Source organism: Syngnathus acus, chromosome 17, assembly GCF_901709675.1.
Source record: "Syngnathus acus chromosome 17, fSynAcu1.2, whole genome shotgun sequence".
Taxonomy (NCBI): domain Eukaryota; kingdom Metazoa; phylum Chordata; class Actinopteri; order Syngnathiformes; family Syngnathidae; genus Syngnathus; species Syngnathus acus.
In genome coordinates, this window is record NC_051102.1 from 5,802,865 (window position 1) to 5,822,237 (window position 19,373).

At 46.8% G+C, this 19,373-nt stretch overlaps 1 protein-coding gene across 5 annotated transcripts; it reads right to left on the reverse strand.

Moving 5' to 3' along the window:
* Positions 1 to 154: 154 nt before the first annotated feature.
* On the reverse strand, positions 155 to 18,983 carry LOC119137582 (rho GTPase-activating protein 29-like). Of its 5 annotated transcripts, none has more exons than XM_037277026.1 (22): positions 18,805 to 18,983; positions 17,455 to 17,816; positions 10,932 to 11,075; positions 8,355 to 8,451; positions 7,970 to 8,042; positions 7,547 to 7,607; positions 6,975 to 7,124; positions 6,816 to 6,880; positions 6,601 to 6,711; positions 6,336 to 6,416; positions 6,087 to 6,254; positions 5,877 to 6,014; positions 5,578 to 5,765; positions 4,203 to 4,372; positions 3,989 to 4,126; positions 3,801 to 3,899; positions 3,350 to 3,513; positions 3,086 to 3,274; positions 2,868 to 3,005; positions 2,577 to 2,800; positions 2,027 to 2,327; positions 155 to 1,959 (listed from the first exon to the last, which is right to left on the reverse strand). In XM_037277026.1, exons 2-22 carry the CDS (start codon positions 17,747 to 17,749, stop codon positions 1,054 to 1,056), a joined length of 3,900 nt encoding a protein of 1,299 aa, XP_037132921.1. In that variant the 5' UTR covers positions 17,750 to 17,816; positions 18,805 to 18,983; the 3' UTR covers positions 155 to 1,053. The 5 variants fall into 5 exon arrangements, with proteins under 5 accessions (XP_037132921.1, XP_037132920.1, XP_037132924.1 ...); XM_037277025.1 differs by having other exon boundaries at positions 3,989 to 4,129; XM_037277029.1 differs by lacking the exons at positions 10,932 to 11,075; positions 17,455 to 17,816; positions 18,805 to 18,983 and adding an exon at positions 9,379 to 9,573 and having other exon boundaries at positions 3,989 to 4,129.
* Between the last annotated feature and the right edge of the window lie 390 nt (positions 18,984 to 19,373).

The following is a 19,373-nucleotide window of genomic DNA, read 5'->3' on the forward strand; positions in this document are numbered from 1 at the left end:
ATTTTGAAACACAACTCATAGAGGAGAGAGAGTGCAAGTTGAACACAATATTAAGTGTAGGTTATAAAACCTATAAATTAATCTGTTGATTATCATGGTCATTTGCTGGGTTTATTTCTTTTTTTTTTTTTTTGAAATTTGTCATATAACAAAGTTGTGTTTGAAGATTTATACATTATTTTCAAAATAGTTGCAACATCACACTGACAAGGAACAAAATATAGGCTTTGATTGTAGACAGAAACAACCCAGAAATTTGCTGGTAGACAACTTTTTTTTTTTTTTTTAATCCGCGGCGAGCAGTGCCGCACATCGTCTGTGAGGTCGCCAAGGCAACAAGACGCAACAAACATGCAGTATGAAGGATGGAGTGGAAAACCATCCATAAATATGCTTTACATATCCACAATAGGAGGTACCAATCATGACAGTAATATTACCAAGGCAAATTAGAGCCACACGGAAGAGGAACACATGACAAAAGTACAAAAGCAAAGTCGTATCGTGATGGGAAGATAGGAGCAAAGAAAGATGTAATATTAAATTAAAATACTTTTTGAAATAGAAAGTTGCTTTTTTTCAAGATAAAAAGTTGTATTTTTTCAGAGAAAAGTTGTACTGTTGAGAAAATGAAATCGGGTTTGAAATAAGGTTTTTTTCCTGATATATAACTTTTCATATAAATTGATGTAACTGGAAAGAACATAGGTGCAACCAATAATCGACAACCAATCAATTTAACAAATCAATTGATAATTAATAAAAGCCTAAAAACCCTTCAAAAATAAAAAAAATAAAAATGTTGTGCCCCCCCTCTCCTGTTTCTTATTTCCGTGTGGCCCTTACGCTCTTTGGTGCAGGAACATTTAAAAGGGTGCAAAGACATTTAGCTTGAACATTGTGCTGAGTATAAAAGCTGCATTAAGTGCATTGCAGGATGCAAGGAAAACTCAGCGAGGACACAAAGAAGGAAAAACCATAGGCTGGCTCTTGTTTCAGTGGTTTTGTTCAGTGAGAAGATTTGGGAACACTTTAATGGCATGTTAAAAATTGTTAGACAAAGTGGGCCTCTCTGTGCTCCAGCTCCTGGAGGCGGCGAGGTCGCAGTCTTTGGTAGACGGCCTTGGTCTCGCCGGGGTCGTCGGGGCTGCCGGGGGGTGGCGATTGCGGGGGCGACAGGGAGGCCGCCCCGGGGTCAATGGCGCTGTCGGTAGAGTCCTGTGTCTGGAGGCGGCCGGGCGGGGGGCTGGGGGACGTGGCTGTGGTGGCGACCACGGTGGTGGGGGTGGTAGCGGTGGTGGTCCTGTCGGGGACCGTCCTCGCTCTGCCCGCAGGGGGCTTGTAGAAGGTCCCCGGCGGGGGCTGCAGAGTTCTTGGGGGTCTGAGCGTTAACGGCGAGCAGGAAGACGGCTGGTCATCCTGTGCGGCGGACGCCCAGGTGGATTTGACGGACAAGGCGAAGGGGTTGTTGTTGAACATGGTGCCGGCGGAAGCGCTGGCGGTGGGCAGCTTTGCCATGATCATGGCGGTCCTGGGCGTGACGTCGTAATGTTTGTACTTCCTGTCCCACGTCCGCCGCTGCATGGTCCGGGTGTCGATGAAGGGCGTGATGTAGTAGGTGCTGACTCGAGACGAGCCTGCGCGGGCAGCCGCCAGCTCCACGCCCGGCGTCTCTGCGATGGCTTCCACCACCGGGTCGATGCGCTCCACAGGCGTAGGGAGGCGTTCCAAGGGCATGCTAATAGGACGGCACGCTGGCCGAGAGCGATGGGATCGGAGCTGCACCGTTGATGCCAGGGTGGATGATGTGGAGCCGGAGGGAACGGCGTGGCTCGATCGCTTATCGACGCCGTTGACTGAGGAGTCCGTCTGGTCGGTTCCGGGCTGAACCTCCTGGACCTCGTCCAGGATGTGAGAGGACGGGATCACGGAGGAGAACCTCTTGTACACTTTGGCACTCTGGAAAAAAAGTTTGATGAGAAACTGTTAGCTGCGTGGACTGTGTGAGACGCCAGCCGCTATTTACCTCTTTGATGTCCGTCAGGGAGGCAGAATGTCTGCTGAGGCGCTGCAGCTTCTCCTGCGGGGTGAGGCCAGGGGAACTTCGGCCGGCAGCAGCGGCGTCCGACCCGCTCGACGGCGAAGCATCAAACACCACCTGGAAGTGTCGCACCAGCAGCTCTACCATGAGGGCCTGGTACGGGTAGTCCACCAGGGATGACAGGGACACTTCGGCATCCGCCTGCCGCGGCTTCAGCAGTGTGGGGCCAAAGATGATGCCCAGATTGCTCGCCGTCATCTTGTTCTCTTCCGCATGTTCTGACACACTGCGCAAGACCAACATGACTTTTTTTAGATGATACGCAGGAGCAATAATACATGAAAATATGGGACACGTGAAGTCATATTACCAGATTTTTTTGTTTTGTTTTCGTATGATTGTTTAATAAAATGAAAATAAAATCAGATCTAATCAAGAACTATTAGTAGGAGTAAGTAATAATTTTTTTAGTATTTATAATAGTAGTTTGGGGAATAACAAAACCAGTTTGAAAATTTGGATTTCATGTCGCTACCTGTTGAGGTGCGTGACGAGGAAATGCAGTGTGCGGTAGTTGGCGGCGGGCAGCTGACGCATAAGATCCCGAATGCGGAGGACCACGCGGTTGAGGTGGACGCTAAGCCCGTCGGACTTCTTGGAATCGCTTTCCTGGGCCTCCTCCACCACCAGGCGCTGGTACTCTTTGGCCAGGCCGATGAAGTCGTTGTAGAAGCGGTAGAGGATCAGCGGCTCTGGTAACTGCGCAAGCAAACACGTTTTGGCTCGCGGACATATAAAGGCCGTCGGTGGATGTCGCCTCTCTCACCTGTCTCAGGTAGAGCTTGAGCACGTTGCTGATGTCGTGCGGAGACAGCTCCGACAGCTCCACCAGGTCTTTGCCGTTCTCAAAGGCCTGGCACAGCTTCTCCACGCGCGACTTGGCGCCGTTCACGCGGTAAATGCCCTACAAATAAAAAAAAAAACGCTTTTTGTACGATTTTTCTGGTGGCTTATTTTTCTGCTGGACAGATCGCTATGGCTCACCTTAATGTTGAGAGCGCGGCTTTCGATTTCAGAGGTGCACTTCTTGATGATGAAGGGGATTCCGTCGGCGCTGTTTTTGGACGCCTGGGTGAAGTTGATGCCGAAGAGCTGCAGCCTGCCCTGCAGCTTCTTGTGGCCGCACTGGATGGCCAGCGTCTCCAGACACTTCTTGTGGCATGCCAGCGAGCACTGGAGGACGGGGAGGGAAAATAATTGAAACCAGGCAGCGTCATTTCATAAAGACAGCTTGCGGCCGGATGTTACCTCCTCGCACTCGGCCCCGTGGAAGACCACCAGGCTATCGCACTCGCGGCACTTGGACGGCGCTCGGAGCTTCCTAAGTTTGTGCGTCTGCGCCGCTTTGGACATCTGAGCGTTGCGGAAGGGGCCGGGAGAGCTGGCCGTCTCTGTTACCATCTCGGCCAGACCTGAAAAGAAGAAGTACTTTGACTCTGATGATGGAGAGCAGATAGAGGAAGTCAAGCGTGGCCAAAAATAACAGGGATCTCAAACGGAAAAGAACAACACAAAAGGATCGGTGTGTATTTCTGGTTAGCATATCATCCGCTTCCTAAAATAATGGCTTGAGTCATTTTTGTCTTTTTAGAAAACATGAAAGACTGAACCAAACACTGATTATTCATATTATATTTCTTATAGATTTGATATAAGATGTAAAACTTTTGGATTTGACAAATTGGTGGACCGATCATACCATTGTCCAAAGGTGACAGGGGTTCTCGCTCGTCCAGGTCGTCAGCAGAAGACATGGTGCCGGTGGAAGGAGTTCTGGGCAGGCGTCGCTTGAAGTCGCCTACGTTGAAAACAGTGTCATCATATTTTATTTAGATATTATTTGTAGTAAGGATTCATTCCCGGAGGTGACCCTCTTTCCCTTCCTACCTGGACTGGCAGATGGGGAGTCCATGGACCTGGACTCACTGCTGCCGCCCGCGCTCTCAGAGTCACTGCACATCCCACCCTGGCTCCCCGGACTGCCGGAGGTCCAGGCTCGGAGCGGCGGGGCCTGCCCCCTCAACCCTGCTGGAACAAGTGTCATTAGTCCCGACAAGAAAACAGACTTCGCTCCTCTGCCGTTTCGTGGATGATCGATCACCAGGGATGTCGGTGCTGCTGTTGGAGCGGCGCTTGGCGATCCCCGGCCGGCGGCGAAGCGGGCTGTCCACCTCGTCGCCGCTGAGGACGTCGCAGGAGGTGAGCGAGGCCTGGGACAGGTTTCCGTGGGAGGAGTGGGTGCTGCCCACTGACCGCTTGGCAAACGCGAACCTATAGAAAAGAGGAAACATGACAATCAGAGTTGAGAGTTGAAGGGAGTGGCGCCACTAAACTATCCATCCGTATACCAGGGACTGGACGCCAGCCAATCACAGGGCACATACAGACACAAACACTCACTCACAGGCAATTTAAATCTTCAATGTTGCTAACGTGTATGTTTTCGGAATGTGGAAGAGAGATGAAGCTAACACTGAAAGCCAGAAGTTGTTCCCCTTTTCTTTATGTGTGAGCATCAGAGAGAAGTTTTAATGACAATGCCGCCTTTGATGGGGGTTTGCCACACACATATACGAGAGAGGAACTTAAACTCGACATGTAACGACACGTGAGGTTTGTCCTCGCTTTCATCTGCCGGGTTCTACAGCTCAAACCAAAGCAAAAGGGTATACGAGTTATTTTTAGGGTTCCGAAACCTCGATGCTGAAACGTAAACACTTTTCAAGTCCTTTGGAGATTGATGTTTTTTTTTCCATGCTTGGAAAATGAAAGAAAAGCAGGCAGCTCCAGATGTTCAGGTTTTAATTTCATTTTCTTCACCCCCCCAAAAAAAGAATAAATAAAACAACAATCTATGATAGATGCGTATTTTTCTTTTCAAAAAAATTAAATAAATAAAAACTGGAAATGTCCGCTCTGCTTTTTTTTTTTCATGAAATACTAACAATAATAAGAGAAAAGAAAGTTGATTAGTAGAGAAAAAACATTAGGATTATTTATTATGACTATTTAACCCTTTTGAAACCCCAAAAAAACACACAAGCATTTTCGCATGTTTTAAGCACCTGTGTGTGGACTCTGGTTTTTTACTTTTTAGTATTTCCCTCCGGGTAGTGTGTGTGTGTGTGTGGGAAGCGACGTGTTTGGACAGAAACGCGAGAGGCAATCTTCTCACACTCGCAATCTGCCCGCTTGCACTCAAGCCTGCCCCACAGATATTTCCTGAGAGGAAGGCCAACGCATTCACATTCTCTCTCTCTTCCTCCCAGTCTGACTCATTGTTACTCTGCTCTGAAAGAACAACCGCACGACGCGGTACGGCGTACACACCATCAAGGTGCTACTTGTACAATCGTGTCATTCACAGAGCTGAAAAAGTTTCAAAAGGACTTTGAAGTGCTTCAGTGTATGGCATGGTGCTGCTGTTTTGGTTAGCAACGGCGAACTATGAACTGAGGTAGTTCCCTCTTGCATACCTGGCGCCGTCTGAAGAAACCGAGTCGGAGTGCATGCGCTCCCTGGGCAGGTGTCGGGGAAGGCGACGCACAAACTCCGAGTAGCACTCGCCGGGCTCGTACAGCTTGGCGCTGTCACTCAGCGCCTGGTGATGAGCGGGTAGCAACGCCATCTGCACGTGTTGCATCTGGAACCAGTTGACCGTTACCTGAAAGCAGGAAGAGCAGGGCACAATGAGATCAATTTGATCATTTTAGGATAGTTTTAGAATTCATTTTTATTTTAGAATTCTAGTGAATGATGACAGAATGTGGCCCACCGCCTTGAGAGTGAGGTCGCACTGGAAAACGGTCTCTCGGATTTGGGTGAGGATGGTGCGCTTGACATTGGCCAGGTCCATTCTCCTGACGCCCGCGTCAGCCATGCTGCTCTGGTATTGTTCCTGGGCTTCCTCGGCCTAACGCGGCAACGCAACGAACGACGTGATCGATAGCAGCATGAAAAGGATCATCTTTGGCGGTTGGCGTACCTTCTGCAGGGCCTCCTCTTCCAGCCTCCTCTTTCTCTCCAGCTGCTTGTTGCCAGCGTTGGGCTGCTCCTCCAGGGAGCGGCTGGTGGACGAGCAGGCCTTCTGATACTCTTCTCGCCTCTGGGCTTTTAGCGCCCGAGCCTTTCGCAGGATTGTGTCCGCCTCGTGCTGGAATAGAAGAGAAATAATGTTCAATTCTTTCTTCTTGTATTTTTTTTAATTCATTTTGGACTATCAGTAGACATTTACCATTTTCTTCTGCTCCTTCTGCCACTGCTCCTTGAGGTCTTTCCTCAATTTGTCCAGTTCATTCTTACGGCCCAAGAGAGGCTATCAAGGATACATAAGAAGGGAAACAATGTCATTTCATGAACTTTAATCTTTTCGTCTGTAACATCCTAGTGCACGTCATTATTTACACTGACAAAGCTTTGTCAAAATCCACTTGAAATACAAAAAAAAAAAGCAAAAAACATTTTAAAAAAAAAAGCTAACTAAAAAAAACATGTCCAACCTGTATGAATTTATTGGTCTGCAAGGCCATGGCGGTTTGCACGAGCAGATGGTTGTACTCAATGTCGTTCTTGAAGGTGGAATTGTAAATGTCGCTAAAGGGCATGTAGTCCTGCACGGAGCCAAACACGCATTAATCCATCCACTCTCAAAACATAATGACACATCAAGGAGGTGCGTGGAATTGTAGATAAAATAAAAGAAAAAATAAATAACCTGCTGTGTCACCAGCGACTTGGCCGACTCTGCCAGTTTGGCGTAACTTTTGGCACACTCCATATCTGAAAGCCATAAATGGATTTTTCATATCAGTTCATCCAATTTAAGTTTCAATTTCATCAGTGACGGTACTGTACTATACGGAGCGGGCCTCACCCATGGTCACTCTTTTCTCCATCCAGCCCAGCAGGTCCTTGATGTACTTGGACCAGGCTTTAGCGTAGAGCAGAGCTGACTCCACCCCGCTGTCATGCTTCAGCAGTGTCAGGTCCACCTCCTCCTCGCGTGACAGGGGAACATCTGGGCCTGAGGAGAAAGATTAGCTTTAATGAAATATGAAAACAAAACAGTTCAGATTGATAGAGGCTAAAACAGAAGACGTGACCATGAAGAAGCTGATGACACTGCAAGAGGATGTGAAAATGCTGGCATCTTCGAAAAAAAAGACAATGACACCCCCCCACCTCCCGCCATTTCTACTCAGAGCTCATGTGTTTCCCATCCGCCGCAGACCCGCTCCCGAACAGGCCTCGGAATGTCAGACATTCAGGCCAGCGAGGAAAACGTGTGGTCCGGCAGAAATAACAGGGCGGGTCTCCACCTCAGGCATTCCTAAATTACGCCGGGAGCTCCAAAGTTGACAACGTTGGGCTGCCCTTGGCCGACGTGCCGTAAACACGCGACGAAATCCACACCCCTTGAACGATGGAACGCGGACGCCCACTCACCAGCAAGGTCGTTCTTCTCGGCCGCGTAGTCTTCGGGATCCACGGCGAGGTTGTCGAAAGACTGCGAAAGACGAGGACGACACAGTTTCATGTGACAGGAAGGCAAAGGCAGACATGCAATTAACAAGCAGCTGTGCTCGCGACACCCAAATTACAGTTTGCCTTTGAGGCTTTTTAAGTTTAATGGGAACAAAGCTTTCAATAAAAATAACAAGTCAAAGGAAAAAAATACCGTAATTTTCGGACTATAAGTCGCGTTTTTTTTCATAGTTTGGGTGGGGGGGCGACTTATACTCAGGAGCGATTTATATACATATATATGGTTTTTTTTCACTTTTTTGGGCATTTTATGGCTGGTGCGACTTATACTCCGGTGCGACTTATAGTCCGAAAATTACGGTAATAAGAAAAAAAAGGCTTTACCCGGCTTCTTCTGGTCTGGGGGGTCCCCAACCCTGAGCCATTGTCCACATCTCCCATAAGGAAGTCAGAAACTCTAAAAGCACACACCCACCCAAAACAATTATTAATAAAGCTACAATATGTAAAATATCATCTTAATATTACAAACTAAATATTTTGGATTGCTACACTGGCTAACTCAAAGGAATGAAATAATGTTTGGCATTGGTATGGTAACCCTAATTGCATTTATTATAAATCATGGATGAGTCTGGACAATTTAGAGGCTGCATCAGTGCTAGCATTAGCGACAACGTTACTTTTTTGATTAATTAAGCTGGGTTGAAGTTAGCCTCTTGTCATTTTCTTTACAAGTAATAAAAGTTGGAAACGGCGTCGCACTCACACATTGCCGAAGGTGAACGCTAAAGTGTCGATGGACGCATGAATCTCGCCAAACGTGCTTTCTAGGTTGTCGGGTCTGCTGTCATTGAAGTTGATGCCTGTGGAGGGACAGAAAATCTAAATATAACAACCTGGTAGTGGGTGTTTCATTCAGATGCAACATTTACACAGGATAGTTCAGGATAGTTTCCAGAGGTTGGATTAAGTCATGTGTCAAGTGTTAAACTTTAAGAAGTCCTTACTTGGGTTCAGCAAGTTACAATCATACAATCTTGCTAATGTAGGAAGTGTGTCAGAAAAGTTTTAGGACACTTCTTCAAGTCGTTAAAACGAGTCCCCTTGACGACTCCTTTTAGTTTAGAAAAGGGGGGTGGGGTCACGTGACTCTATATTGGGTGAGAGTATTGTTCTCGGTTAGGAACTGTCAGATGCTTCGGGATTGGTGAGGAGGGGTGTTGTAATGGTGAAGCAGCCAGTCCTGGAACTTTTAGGGAAACCACCCACATTCGCGCTTACCTTTGAGTTGCTAATTTTGCATATTGACATTCGATTTGCAGACTAAGAATTTTACCAAAATAATAATTGAATCCAAATGTAATATCTTCAGTCGAGTCTTTCATAAATTCTCGCTAGGCAAATCCCAAGTCCTAAAACTGGCGACGAGTCAAATCCCAAATCTCAAGTCCCCCACCTCATAGTTTCTCTTCCAAAAATTCGTCATGACCGATCAGGCTGTTCAGTCCAAACCCTTTAGTCACCTTTTAGAAAAATCTTGCATTCAAATCCAACCCGGGCTGTTTGTAATCCGCAATGAAACGGCGTGAACGCTCGCACATCCTCAAGAGTTTTGCAGCTTGAACCTTGAGGACCGTCGAAGGTGGCAAATCTTCAGGAAGCACTTTCCTCAGCAAGAACGCCGTTTGCGACCAAAGTGGTAGTCGGTGACGTTGGACGTCGTGTTTCCTGTCTACACTGTAACAGGAAACGCTCGCACGTAGCTCCACTTCTGTCACTCTCTCGCTTACCTTCAAAAACTTGAATACGTAAAGCTAAGCTCCGCTATTAGATTTTGGCTCCGTGATGACCAATGCTGAGGCGACAGCACGTTCCCCCCCGAGCCGCCAAAAAGGTTTGATTTTATGTTTTGAGGAGACTCTCGAGGAGCGCTGCCGAACGCTGCTGCGCGACTCTGCACTGCATCGGCTTCTTCCTCAGGACATCCTGTGGCTCTCGGAACAATAATTCCAGAGCTAACCCCCCCCCCCAACCCACCTCCCTCCCATCCCTCGGTGCTGTTGATTCACTCTCACCTAGTTTGCTGGCTAAAGAAATGGAACAACAAAGTGATGTCATCGATACATTCATGTCTTATATTTTGCTCTTCGTTTGCCTCTACATCCCTCGCAACACTAAAAGAAAGTAAAAGACAAAGGGGAGGTTTTTTTTTTTCCTTTCCCACTTTAATGGACAACTCATTGGAAGTGGGAAATGACGCCGCAACAATCCGTTCTCGTGCCGTGGCTCAGAGACAGAGTTCATTCTTGACATTTTCCCATATGTGTAAAAAAAATAAGTCCCTTCGGGAGGCTTTCACAACAACGGCGCGGCGAGCGGCACATGTCAACGCTCAGTGTCAGCGGCGTCTGCAAACGGGTCGGACGAGCGAGTGTTTGTCTAAGTACGTGCTGGCGGACTTCCAGACGCCGCAGGTGTCGCGCTAGACGCGGCGAGGAGATGCATCGAGGCCTGTTATCGTGCGAGCTTGAAGCTCCTCGTCGCTTACTCATCTGTGCTCGCAAACGCTCCTCCTCACGGCTGGGTGCAATGTGTGAGTAGCCCCCCAAAGGCCTTTTTAGCCAATCAGAAGCCTGAAGGAAGTTGTTTCCGGAAAAGGTTGAGGAAGCGAAGAAAAAAAAAAAGGTGTCTAAATATAAGCTCAGAATTTCAAGTAATATTTATATTTTTGATTTTTTTTTTTTTATTAACATTAACTAAAAATGTCAAAAACATGCTATATGTTATAATTTTAAATAATAGAAATGTCAAAAATATGCTATATGTTATCATTTCAAATAAGTTTAAAACATTTGAAAAACTTTACAGATTATGAAAATGTTATATTATATAAGAATACAATTTTTAATGTTTGTGCGGCTTCTGTTTTATTCTGTCATCTGTCCTCTCTTTATGAAACCTGTTTCTCCTCAAGAGAAAATGAAATGAGACAGGCCCCCCCACCAACCAAAATGCTATTTTTGCCATCTAGATGCACTTGGACACAGGCTAACTGTTCTCTTGAAAAGCAGATCATTAATAAGCAGTCACTATTCATCAGTTTGATGCTCTATAAATAATGTAAGCATCATTTGCAGTTCAGTAATAATTTGCTTGGACTGCTGCCATCTTTCCAGTGTAATTGAAGTGCAATGGACCGTGCTCTTTCCTTTCTGCCTTTGTACCCGTGCATACTCTGGCACCGGGTCACGCCTCGGAGCTCTCAAACAGAGCAGGTGAGCGCCCTGTGACATTTCTAGGCTAGGTGTCACGTATGCAGCATGCTACGTTAGCCACCGCTCACCTTTCACCTTGGCGATGAGCGTGCCCGCCTTGCCCAGGATGTCCACCGAGTTGAGGGCCTGGTGTTTGCCGATGACGGCCTTGAGGACGCGCAGCAGCTCGCCCAGACGCTCCTGGACCATTTGTTGGAGAGCTTCCGAGCCATCTGCGGAGGGAAGGAGACGCAAAATTGCGGTCGGTTCAGTCGTGACATTGTGGGCTTGACAACTACAGCGCAAAATACAAGTTGTGCTTTTATGACTCTTTAATTGGCTTCACACACATTGTGACATGACCGACAAATCGAATGCTAATTTACACGCTCCATATGTGCTGCTGTTTTGGTTAGCATTAGCAAGAGATTGGAAATGGGCTCAGCCGTCAATAGCGGAGCAACAGCCAGCAGCAGATGAAATGAGCTTGGGAAGCGCAGTAATTGAGGGGCTGTCGAAGCCAAACAGGGGGCCTCAACCAGGCATGTAATCACACATGTGGGAATAGACTGAAAACGAGAGAGAGAGGAGGCTTTTTGAAATAGAACAACGGCAAAACAGGAGATGAACAAAAAAGTGAAAGTTTGGTTGAGATGCAGAGAGACAAAAACAGTGAGCCGTTGCATCACGACGCAAACGGTGATGTAACACCTGCCAACGGAAGAGGCTCGTGTGGCAGGAAGCTTGAGGACAGGACGATGTGATTTTTCTGCGCTTCGGTGCTCGCATTTGACAACTCCCTGCACATTGCGCCTCTTCAAGTGACACAGATGCAAACAAGGCATAGTTGGCAATTTCAAATACTAGACATCTGTTGCACTGAATTAAAACTGTGACCAAGATTGATGGATTGTGGACAGATGGATCGATGACAGTGCGGCAATCAGACAATGACAAACAATAGCATCATTATTACCTCAGAGACTGGTCGCACCCTTCTCGGCGCTACTAGCCCCTTTTACTGATAAAGTAAATTCATGTGTGTGTGTGTGTGTGTGTGAAGGAGGGAGGTGGGCAAGAGAGTCATCTGGTTTTCATCAAGAGGCGGGCGGGATGAGAGGCTGGATTTATTGGAACGCTGAAGGAATTACAGGGGGGAGTGAAAATGAGAGGCTGGGTGTTTTTCCTCAGCCCCTCCCTTGACATGACACATGCACTCATACACACAAATGCATCATACACACACACACACACACACACACACACACACAAACAGCTGGAGGAGGAATCTTCCAACTTCCATAGATATTCACCCCTAGGAGCTTTCTGTGTTTTTGGACAGCGGGAACTTTCATCTGACTTTAGGTTCCGGAGCCAAAATAAGCCCCTGTTTCAAGGGTAATTACTTTTTGCGAGTTCCAGAAAACCTTTGGAGGACAAGGTCTAACTCTTCTCCCAAGATCAGAGAACAAAGCTGACTGGAGAGACGTAGAGCTCACCTGCTCAACGTGAGACCCCCACCATGCACCCACGCCTGCACTTTGAAGTACGCCCACCCCCCACCACTTAAACCTTCTGACAATGGACCCTCATTAAAGAGCTCACCCTCTTTCCCTTTCGGGCATGTTTAGCTCACCGGTGCTTGAAGCCCTTTGACAATCAAAGGAGATGCAAGAAGCACACACTCGGTTAGCGTGACGCAAGACTCCGCCCCCTTCCTTGAGTGGCCGCATGAAAACGAATTCCCAAATGTTTGTCTTCTTTCCTGGAAGGTTTGGAACGGATCCATTTGAGGAATCACTGTTTAATGGAAGCGATAACACTACGTTACAAGTTCCTGATGTTGTGAAAGCATTTTAGAAACACCGCTAAAGTCAATGTAAAACCCCATTGACATGCTAACGCTGAATTAGCATCAACTTCCTAGACTAGTCAACTGCACCTATCTAAAAATTCCTAAAACAGCTCCTAAAAAATGATTCAACACAATTCTTAACTCAATAATAGTGTACTGTGTTTTTACTCGTGTTTGGATGTACAAAACAAAACGCAGTAGCCTACAAGCGCATCTATTAGCTCCATGTCCAATTGGACCACTTAGATCAGTGCTCATTCACCCCCTTTCCCTTCTCCCCAGCACGCACCCCAACGATCCACAATGACAGAAAAACACAAGAGGGGGGGAAAAAAGACGAGTGTTTACAAAATAGAATGAAGCCATGAGCTCCGATCTCAAGTGACAGCTCACACTGACCGCTCGCTATTGTTTGCTCGGGAGGCTCACGGCGCAGTGACAGCGCAGAGAAAGCCGGCGAGAATCAGCCGTGAGTGCTTTTGTCACAACAATGGCTGGAGAATAAAGAGGCCTGGAAATGTGTTGCCTGATTGCAGTGATGGTGGCTCTGGTGGTGGTAGAGGAGGGGAGGGTCGGTGGCATTGTTTTGGTAGAGATAACAGCGGTCAGGGCTTGCATTGTGGAAAGGAAGAGCGCCCCCCCAGCCCCCCTCCAATCAGTCAACCCCACCGTCTACCATCTCATTTCCTCTTGCCGTGATGAGCCCGTGTCCCACCCAGACCTTTAGGAAAATACACACACCACAACAAAGAGGAACCATGTGACTTGTGACATACCAACATGGAAAAGGAGTTCCGAACGTGACTGCAATCTCAGTCAGAAAATGTCTATTTGGATATGCTGAAGTTCCCTTTGTGGATATTTCAAGTGACAGAAAAATGTCGGATTTGCATATGTTGCACATATGTGTTTATTTGGAATTAATTTTTAATTTGACACTTTTAGCATCATTCATCAGCACCCTCTTCACTCCACCAATTGCCACTGACCCCGAAAATGATTGCTGTTCCTGAGAAACTTAACAGGCCTAGGGGGGGGGCAATCTAATCCAAAACTTCAGGTGGCCCGACAAGAGGTTACAACCCCCATCGTGCCCCTCTCTCTGTCTCTCTGGCTGATAACAACCGACAATCAGCGAGCCTGTCTGGACACGTGATGAGTTTCACGCAAAACAAGCATCGACAAAAGAAATGGCTGCGAGCACTTTTTTTTTGCCAAGTGGTTTATCCCGAGCCCTTCCTCGAGGATTCCGGCACGGTGACGCATGTTGACTCAGTCCACCTGACAGATGCCGCTCTCCCGACCATTCATTTTGCGTCATTCCTACAGAGAAACATCATCTAAATGGTATTTTACAACAAAATGGGGGTGCGATAGCACAAACGTTGCCCGGCCACATGAAACGTGATCTGCGGCAGGTGCAATTGTTTCCATCAGTAAACATGTCCCCCCCCACCACCACATCCAAACAATTTTGTCCGCTCCCGGGTGTTCTGCATGCTTTGTTTAGAAGACCGAGTGGAGAACACAGACGCCGCGCAGACAGTAAACAGCAGGCGCTCCATAAACAGCTACCTGCTTGGGAGTGTGGGGGGGGCAGCGGGGTCACGGCACTGTGTGAGGTCTGGCCTCTGTCCTGAGTGCACCGAAACAACCCCCTCTCCCATGTGAAAATCCAAAGTCATACTTGCACACCTTTAACAACTGATTTGTGTTTCCGTCTATTTTGCTGTCCTTTTATTACCAATACCATGGACGGGGGGGGGGGCTGGACAGGAAATTCTGTATCGGTGGTCTACGTCAAAGGCACAGCGACAGATTTTTCCCTTCCGAGATAATAGCAAAGGCCGAAAGGGAATATTAAAAATCTGGAGTGAGCGCTATAACACCTGGCGTGTATTTGATTCAATTTCCGTCAAGGACCGAGGTTGTGAAGTTTAACACCTGCTACGTATGTATGGCAACTATGAGAATGTGTCCTGGAGATGACTTTTTGCTTCAACAACAAAGTGACGCACAAAGTTTGGAAAAAAAAAAACTGCTCCCAGGTTGTAAATTTCTCGCCTCTCCTTCACCGCGACCAATCTACTACACAAACATCCCCCCCTGGCCCATAACCATAAATAACCACCCCAGGAAAGATCTTGCACAAAACATCCTTCACGTGGCATCACGGGGAGGGAGGGGAGAGTTACAGCACCCCCCACCACCACCACCCCAACTGACAAATCCCACTCTTTTTTTTTCTCCCGGCCCATTAAGCCATTATGTCGTTAGGACGGCTCGCGATTGAAGGCGCCACCCGCGAGCCGCCACTTGAGCTGGCACACTTGGGCGGGTATTCACAGCAACCGCTCACGATTTACGGCCAATGAACAAGGACGTAACTGGCGACAAGACATCTCATTTTTACTCTCAGCAATTCCCATTAAAAAATAAAATAAAATAAACCCATCCCTTGTCTAAAATTAGTTTTAGGTCACGGAAGTCAGTAGTACCTTTCACGCACACAAAAAACTATGATAACAATCCCTTGAACTTTTTTTTTTTTACAATGTTGTGTTAAGGCACAAATATTCCCCCCCCCCCGCCCCCTCAGACAGACAATTGAAGATGATACAGAAGTCGAATACAATTGCTATCTCGGGCGGGTCGCGTGAAAGGGGGCCGCGGTGACAAGACGGCGGCATTGTGAAATACAACAATGCCGTTTGACTGGAACACAATCCAATCTTATCAGCGAGTCGCGATGACACTGGCAAACACTTTTGCAGAACGAGGACACGTGAGTCAGCAGCGCTACATTTTGGCGCCCTCGCAAAATATTTTCGACTGCTGGCTGCGAAAATATACATGCCTGACGTTCATGAGTACGTTTTCTAAGGGTGCCCCGAAGGCAACGTCCAGTAAAACCGCCGAGGTGTTGAGTGGGCCCTGCGAGCAAAATTTAGCCGGCCGGCCATGAGATATTCCGGGGAAGGGAGGCTTTTTCCACGTAAGCGTGGCTCACAGCGACCCTAGTTCTGCTCTATTGAAGGCACTGCGCAGCCACAAGTGAACATTTGTTCTAAAGGAATGCCGAGTATGCGGGAGAGCGTGGGGGTGCCGGGGGGGGGTGTCGGCGCAAGCCAGTACGTCGACGGCGGCTCCTTTATTCTTGTTTTTTTTCAACACCTCCCGACCCGATTTAAAGCATTAGCCAAGGCCGAACGGGACACATGGACATAGAATGACAAGCAGATGCTAATAATGTCAACAAGGGGACAGAGTTATGTGACACATAAGGTGACAACAAGTGCATTTAAACCAAAACAAAATTCAGCACCAGAACCAGAACTGCCGTGAGGACACAACTAGATGGCATCCAGAAGCAGATTTGAATTTTAAATTCAAATAGATCCGTAAGTACCACTCGACTCTGAATCTGCAGTCCGTCAATATCAGATAGGCAACTAGTCCAGACACAGACCATCAACCAATATGTTGGAAGCCATAAAATGTCAGATGACATAAAGGAACTTACAGGGGCGGATAAAGGCTTCTTTGAGAACGGGGTCAGGGTTCACCCATTGGGTCACAAGAGCCTCACCTTCTTGTCCTTAACACGTCAGACCCCGACCCAGCGGTTGCAGGGTGAGGGGTTGGGTTTGACAGCAATAGCTGCTAAACTAAAGCCTCAACGCGTCTCCGCTGAGGTGCTAAATAAATTCCTGGCCTAACTGGTTCCTGCTGTTCTGGCTCACGCTGCCGTTGGCGTAGCAACGACACGCCGGACAGTAATCGGGGGGGGGGAGACCACGGAGGACGTCATCCTGTTTACCTTCAGCTTACACGTGGTGGCAATTTGCAAACGACTGGCTCAATCATCAAATATTATTCAATTACGGGCTGTCTCGGGCCTGTCAATCACGGCAGACTTGCTAAAGGTTTTGAACACAGCATGCTCCCTAACATTTCATATTTAATAATGACAACGGCGAACATTTTGCTTTTCAGTGTGCATCTGGTTAACGACCGGTGGAATGAGTACTGTACAGTTCAGAACTCCCCCACAAATGAGTCCACACCCCGTGAAAAGTAAGCTTTTTATCCACTCGAAACAGACTGAGGGATTAAGCCTTGTGACGGCGAATGCTGCATAATGCCATTATTATTATTATTATTGTTATTATTTCTGATGCGTTAAGCTGCTTACAAAGTCAGGAGAGGACGTTCACAAACCTTCATTCTATACACACATGCACACAAAAACACACACGCAATGACTCACTCAGGGAGACCGGCCGGCCTCCTCCAAGCACAGGAATGGTTAAACAAATCACTCCCGCTGCCAGGACCACAGTGTGTGTGTGTGTGTGTGTGTGTGTGTGTGTGTGTGTGTGTGTGTGTGTGTGTGTGTGTGTGTGTGTGTGTGTGTGTCGTAGGGGTCAAACTACAGCTAAGACATTCTAGCATTACAAAGCAAGCAAATCAAAACATCGCCAAGGTGGGACAAAATATTGACACTGCAATTTATCTTTTGTTTTTTTATTCTCACAGTGTGGATGTTGATAGATGAGTGTCAAAAATCTGTTGTAATATTTGGTATCATGGAGATTTTTTCTTCTTATGATACAATATACTATCCACATGAAAACATGAAATATTGGTCGGTTTTGGGTGGCTTGAATCTGATCTCTCAAACACGACGTCGAGTGACACGCATGCGCATGATATGGTCTTAAAATGTTTGTGAAAACGTGTGGCCTTTGTCTCACCTGGACTCTGGAAGGCTTCCTTGAGGTGCAGCAGCACATTGGCGAACCACCTGACGTCATTCACCAGCATCATGACATACTCCGGATCCACTCCGGGCGGGCATGACGCCGACACTGACGGATCCGAAGGATCTGCGCCGCTCAGCGGGTTGTGGGAGCGCCGCCTGTGCCCTGCATCCCAGGTCTTGGTAGAGCCGGCCGACAGAGAGCCCGTCAGGGAACTGGAGTGATGCCTGGAGGTAGCGGAAGCGTGACCACTCTTGACACTGCCGCCGTCGCTGCTCTTACGGAGCATCCTGGCAGCGGGGTCGGGGTGGAGAGCTAGTGTACTTTACAGCCACTCGGACCCTTAATGGCTTCCCCTAGAAACACACGGGATCAAGATGTTAATGATGGCCTAACTAAAGCACTAATTTGGTCAGTAGTCACATTGGCTGATACAACGGGGACATAATTATTTTGACACGTCTCTTTTTCAACATAACTCATCATTCTAGTTGCAACATATTTCATAAATTCATGCCTTCTGGGATATTATTTTTCTCATTCCAAAATTCAGTTTTGCCCCAGATAAAACATTTTGACCAAAAATACTCCATTCCATCCCAATGACAACACGCGTCCTATAAAAATTCCTCATTCATTTCCATTCAACATAAATTCATATTGTTCGATGAGCCAACATCGTTCCATTTATTCAACGTGATTCCATAATTTTTCATTCAGCATTTTCAATATTCACACACAAATTCCACAGAAATTGCAAACGTCTCGTATTATTATCACTACCATTGAAATGTTATAATTATTACGTTTTTCTTCTAGTTTGTTTATATCCACGCTTACGTACAAAACTTTGTTGTAGTGGTTAACGTGCTCTATAAATTAAATTAAGATGACCAATATGCATGATATCAGTCTCTGCAAGGATCAGCACAGAAGTGTCACAAATCACCATTAATCGTTTAAACGTCATCATTTTAGCCAAACTATCAAAGTATGTGGTCAGAAAATAATACAAAATACAAAAATACGTTCTCATACATTCCACAAGAGTGCAACAACATCGACATTTGATACTGATGTATCGATAAGGATCGTGCGATTTACGATGGAGATCTTGTATGATAAAAACGTGAATCGTGACGTAGAATAAACCTTTTAACCGAGGCCAGCGGACAAAAGTTGTTCATTATTATTACCTTCATTGTTAAAACTGAGTATATTCATAGTGTTTTGCGTGCTTATAGGCTTAGAATGTTCTACTGTATTCTAACTCCTCACGTCGGTCTAAAGTATTTCGCTAGCAATGTCTTTAAAAAAAACAAAATGAGAGTTTTCCCCACTCACCTGCACAGTAGAGGTAGGACATGGCAGCAGAGATATCCAGACCAAGTTTAAGACGAAAAGTATTCCCGTTCGGGGTAGTAAAAAATATAAAAACAACTTTAAAACAGCAAAAAAGTGGGTGACAACGACTCGACTGTATGAGTACGATGCACCAGAGCCCAAGCAGAGGCAACGCTCAACTCATTCGTCATGAACAAGCCCGTTTGTCACGTGGTGATTGAAACGTGCGTTGGTTGGCCGAAGAGCACCGTAGAGGGCGGGGCCTCGGTGACGTTTAGTGGACGAACTGACGTGTGGGGATTTAAAAAGCTTAATCATCAAGGGAACACAAAAATGAGTGGCTTTTTGTCGTATTTGAGTACTCGTTGTTAACTTGAAGTGAGCAAAACGTTAGCGTACGAATTTAAGACGCGATATAAGGGGTTTGATCATCTTTACGAATTATACTTGTGTTTTGTTCAGTAAATGTTCTTCTGTCCGAGTGACACATGAACGGCACCGAGATGTCATGAAAAACTGAATTTATAAATACTTTTTCAGTTAATTGAAAGATATTTGACCCAAGCCAC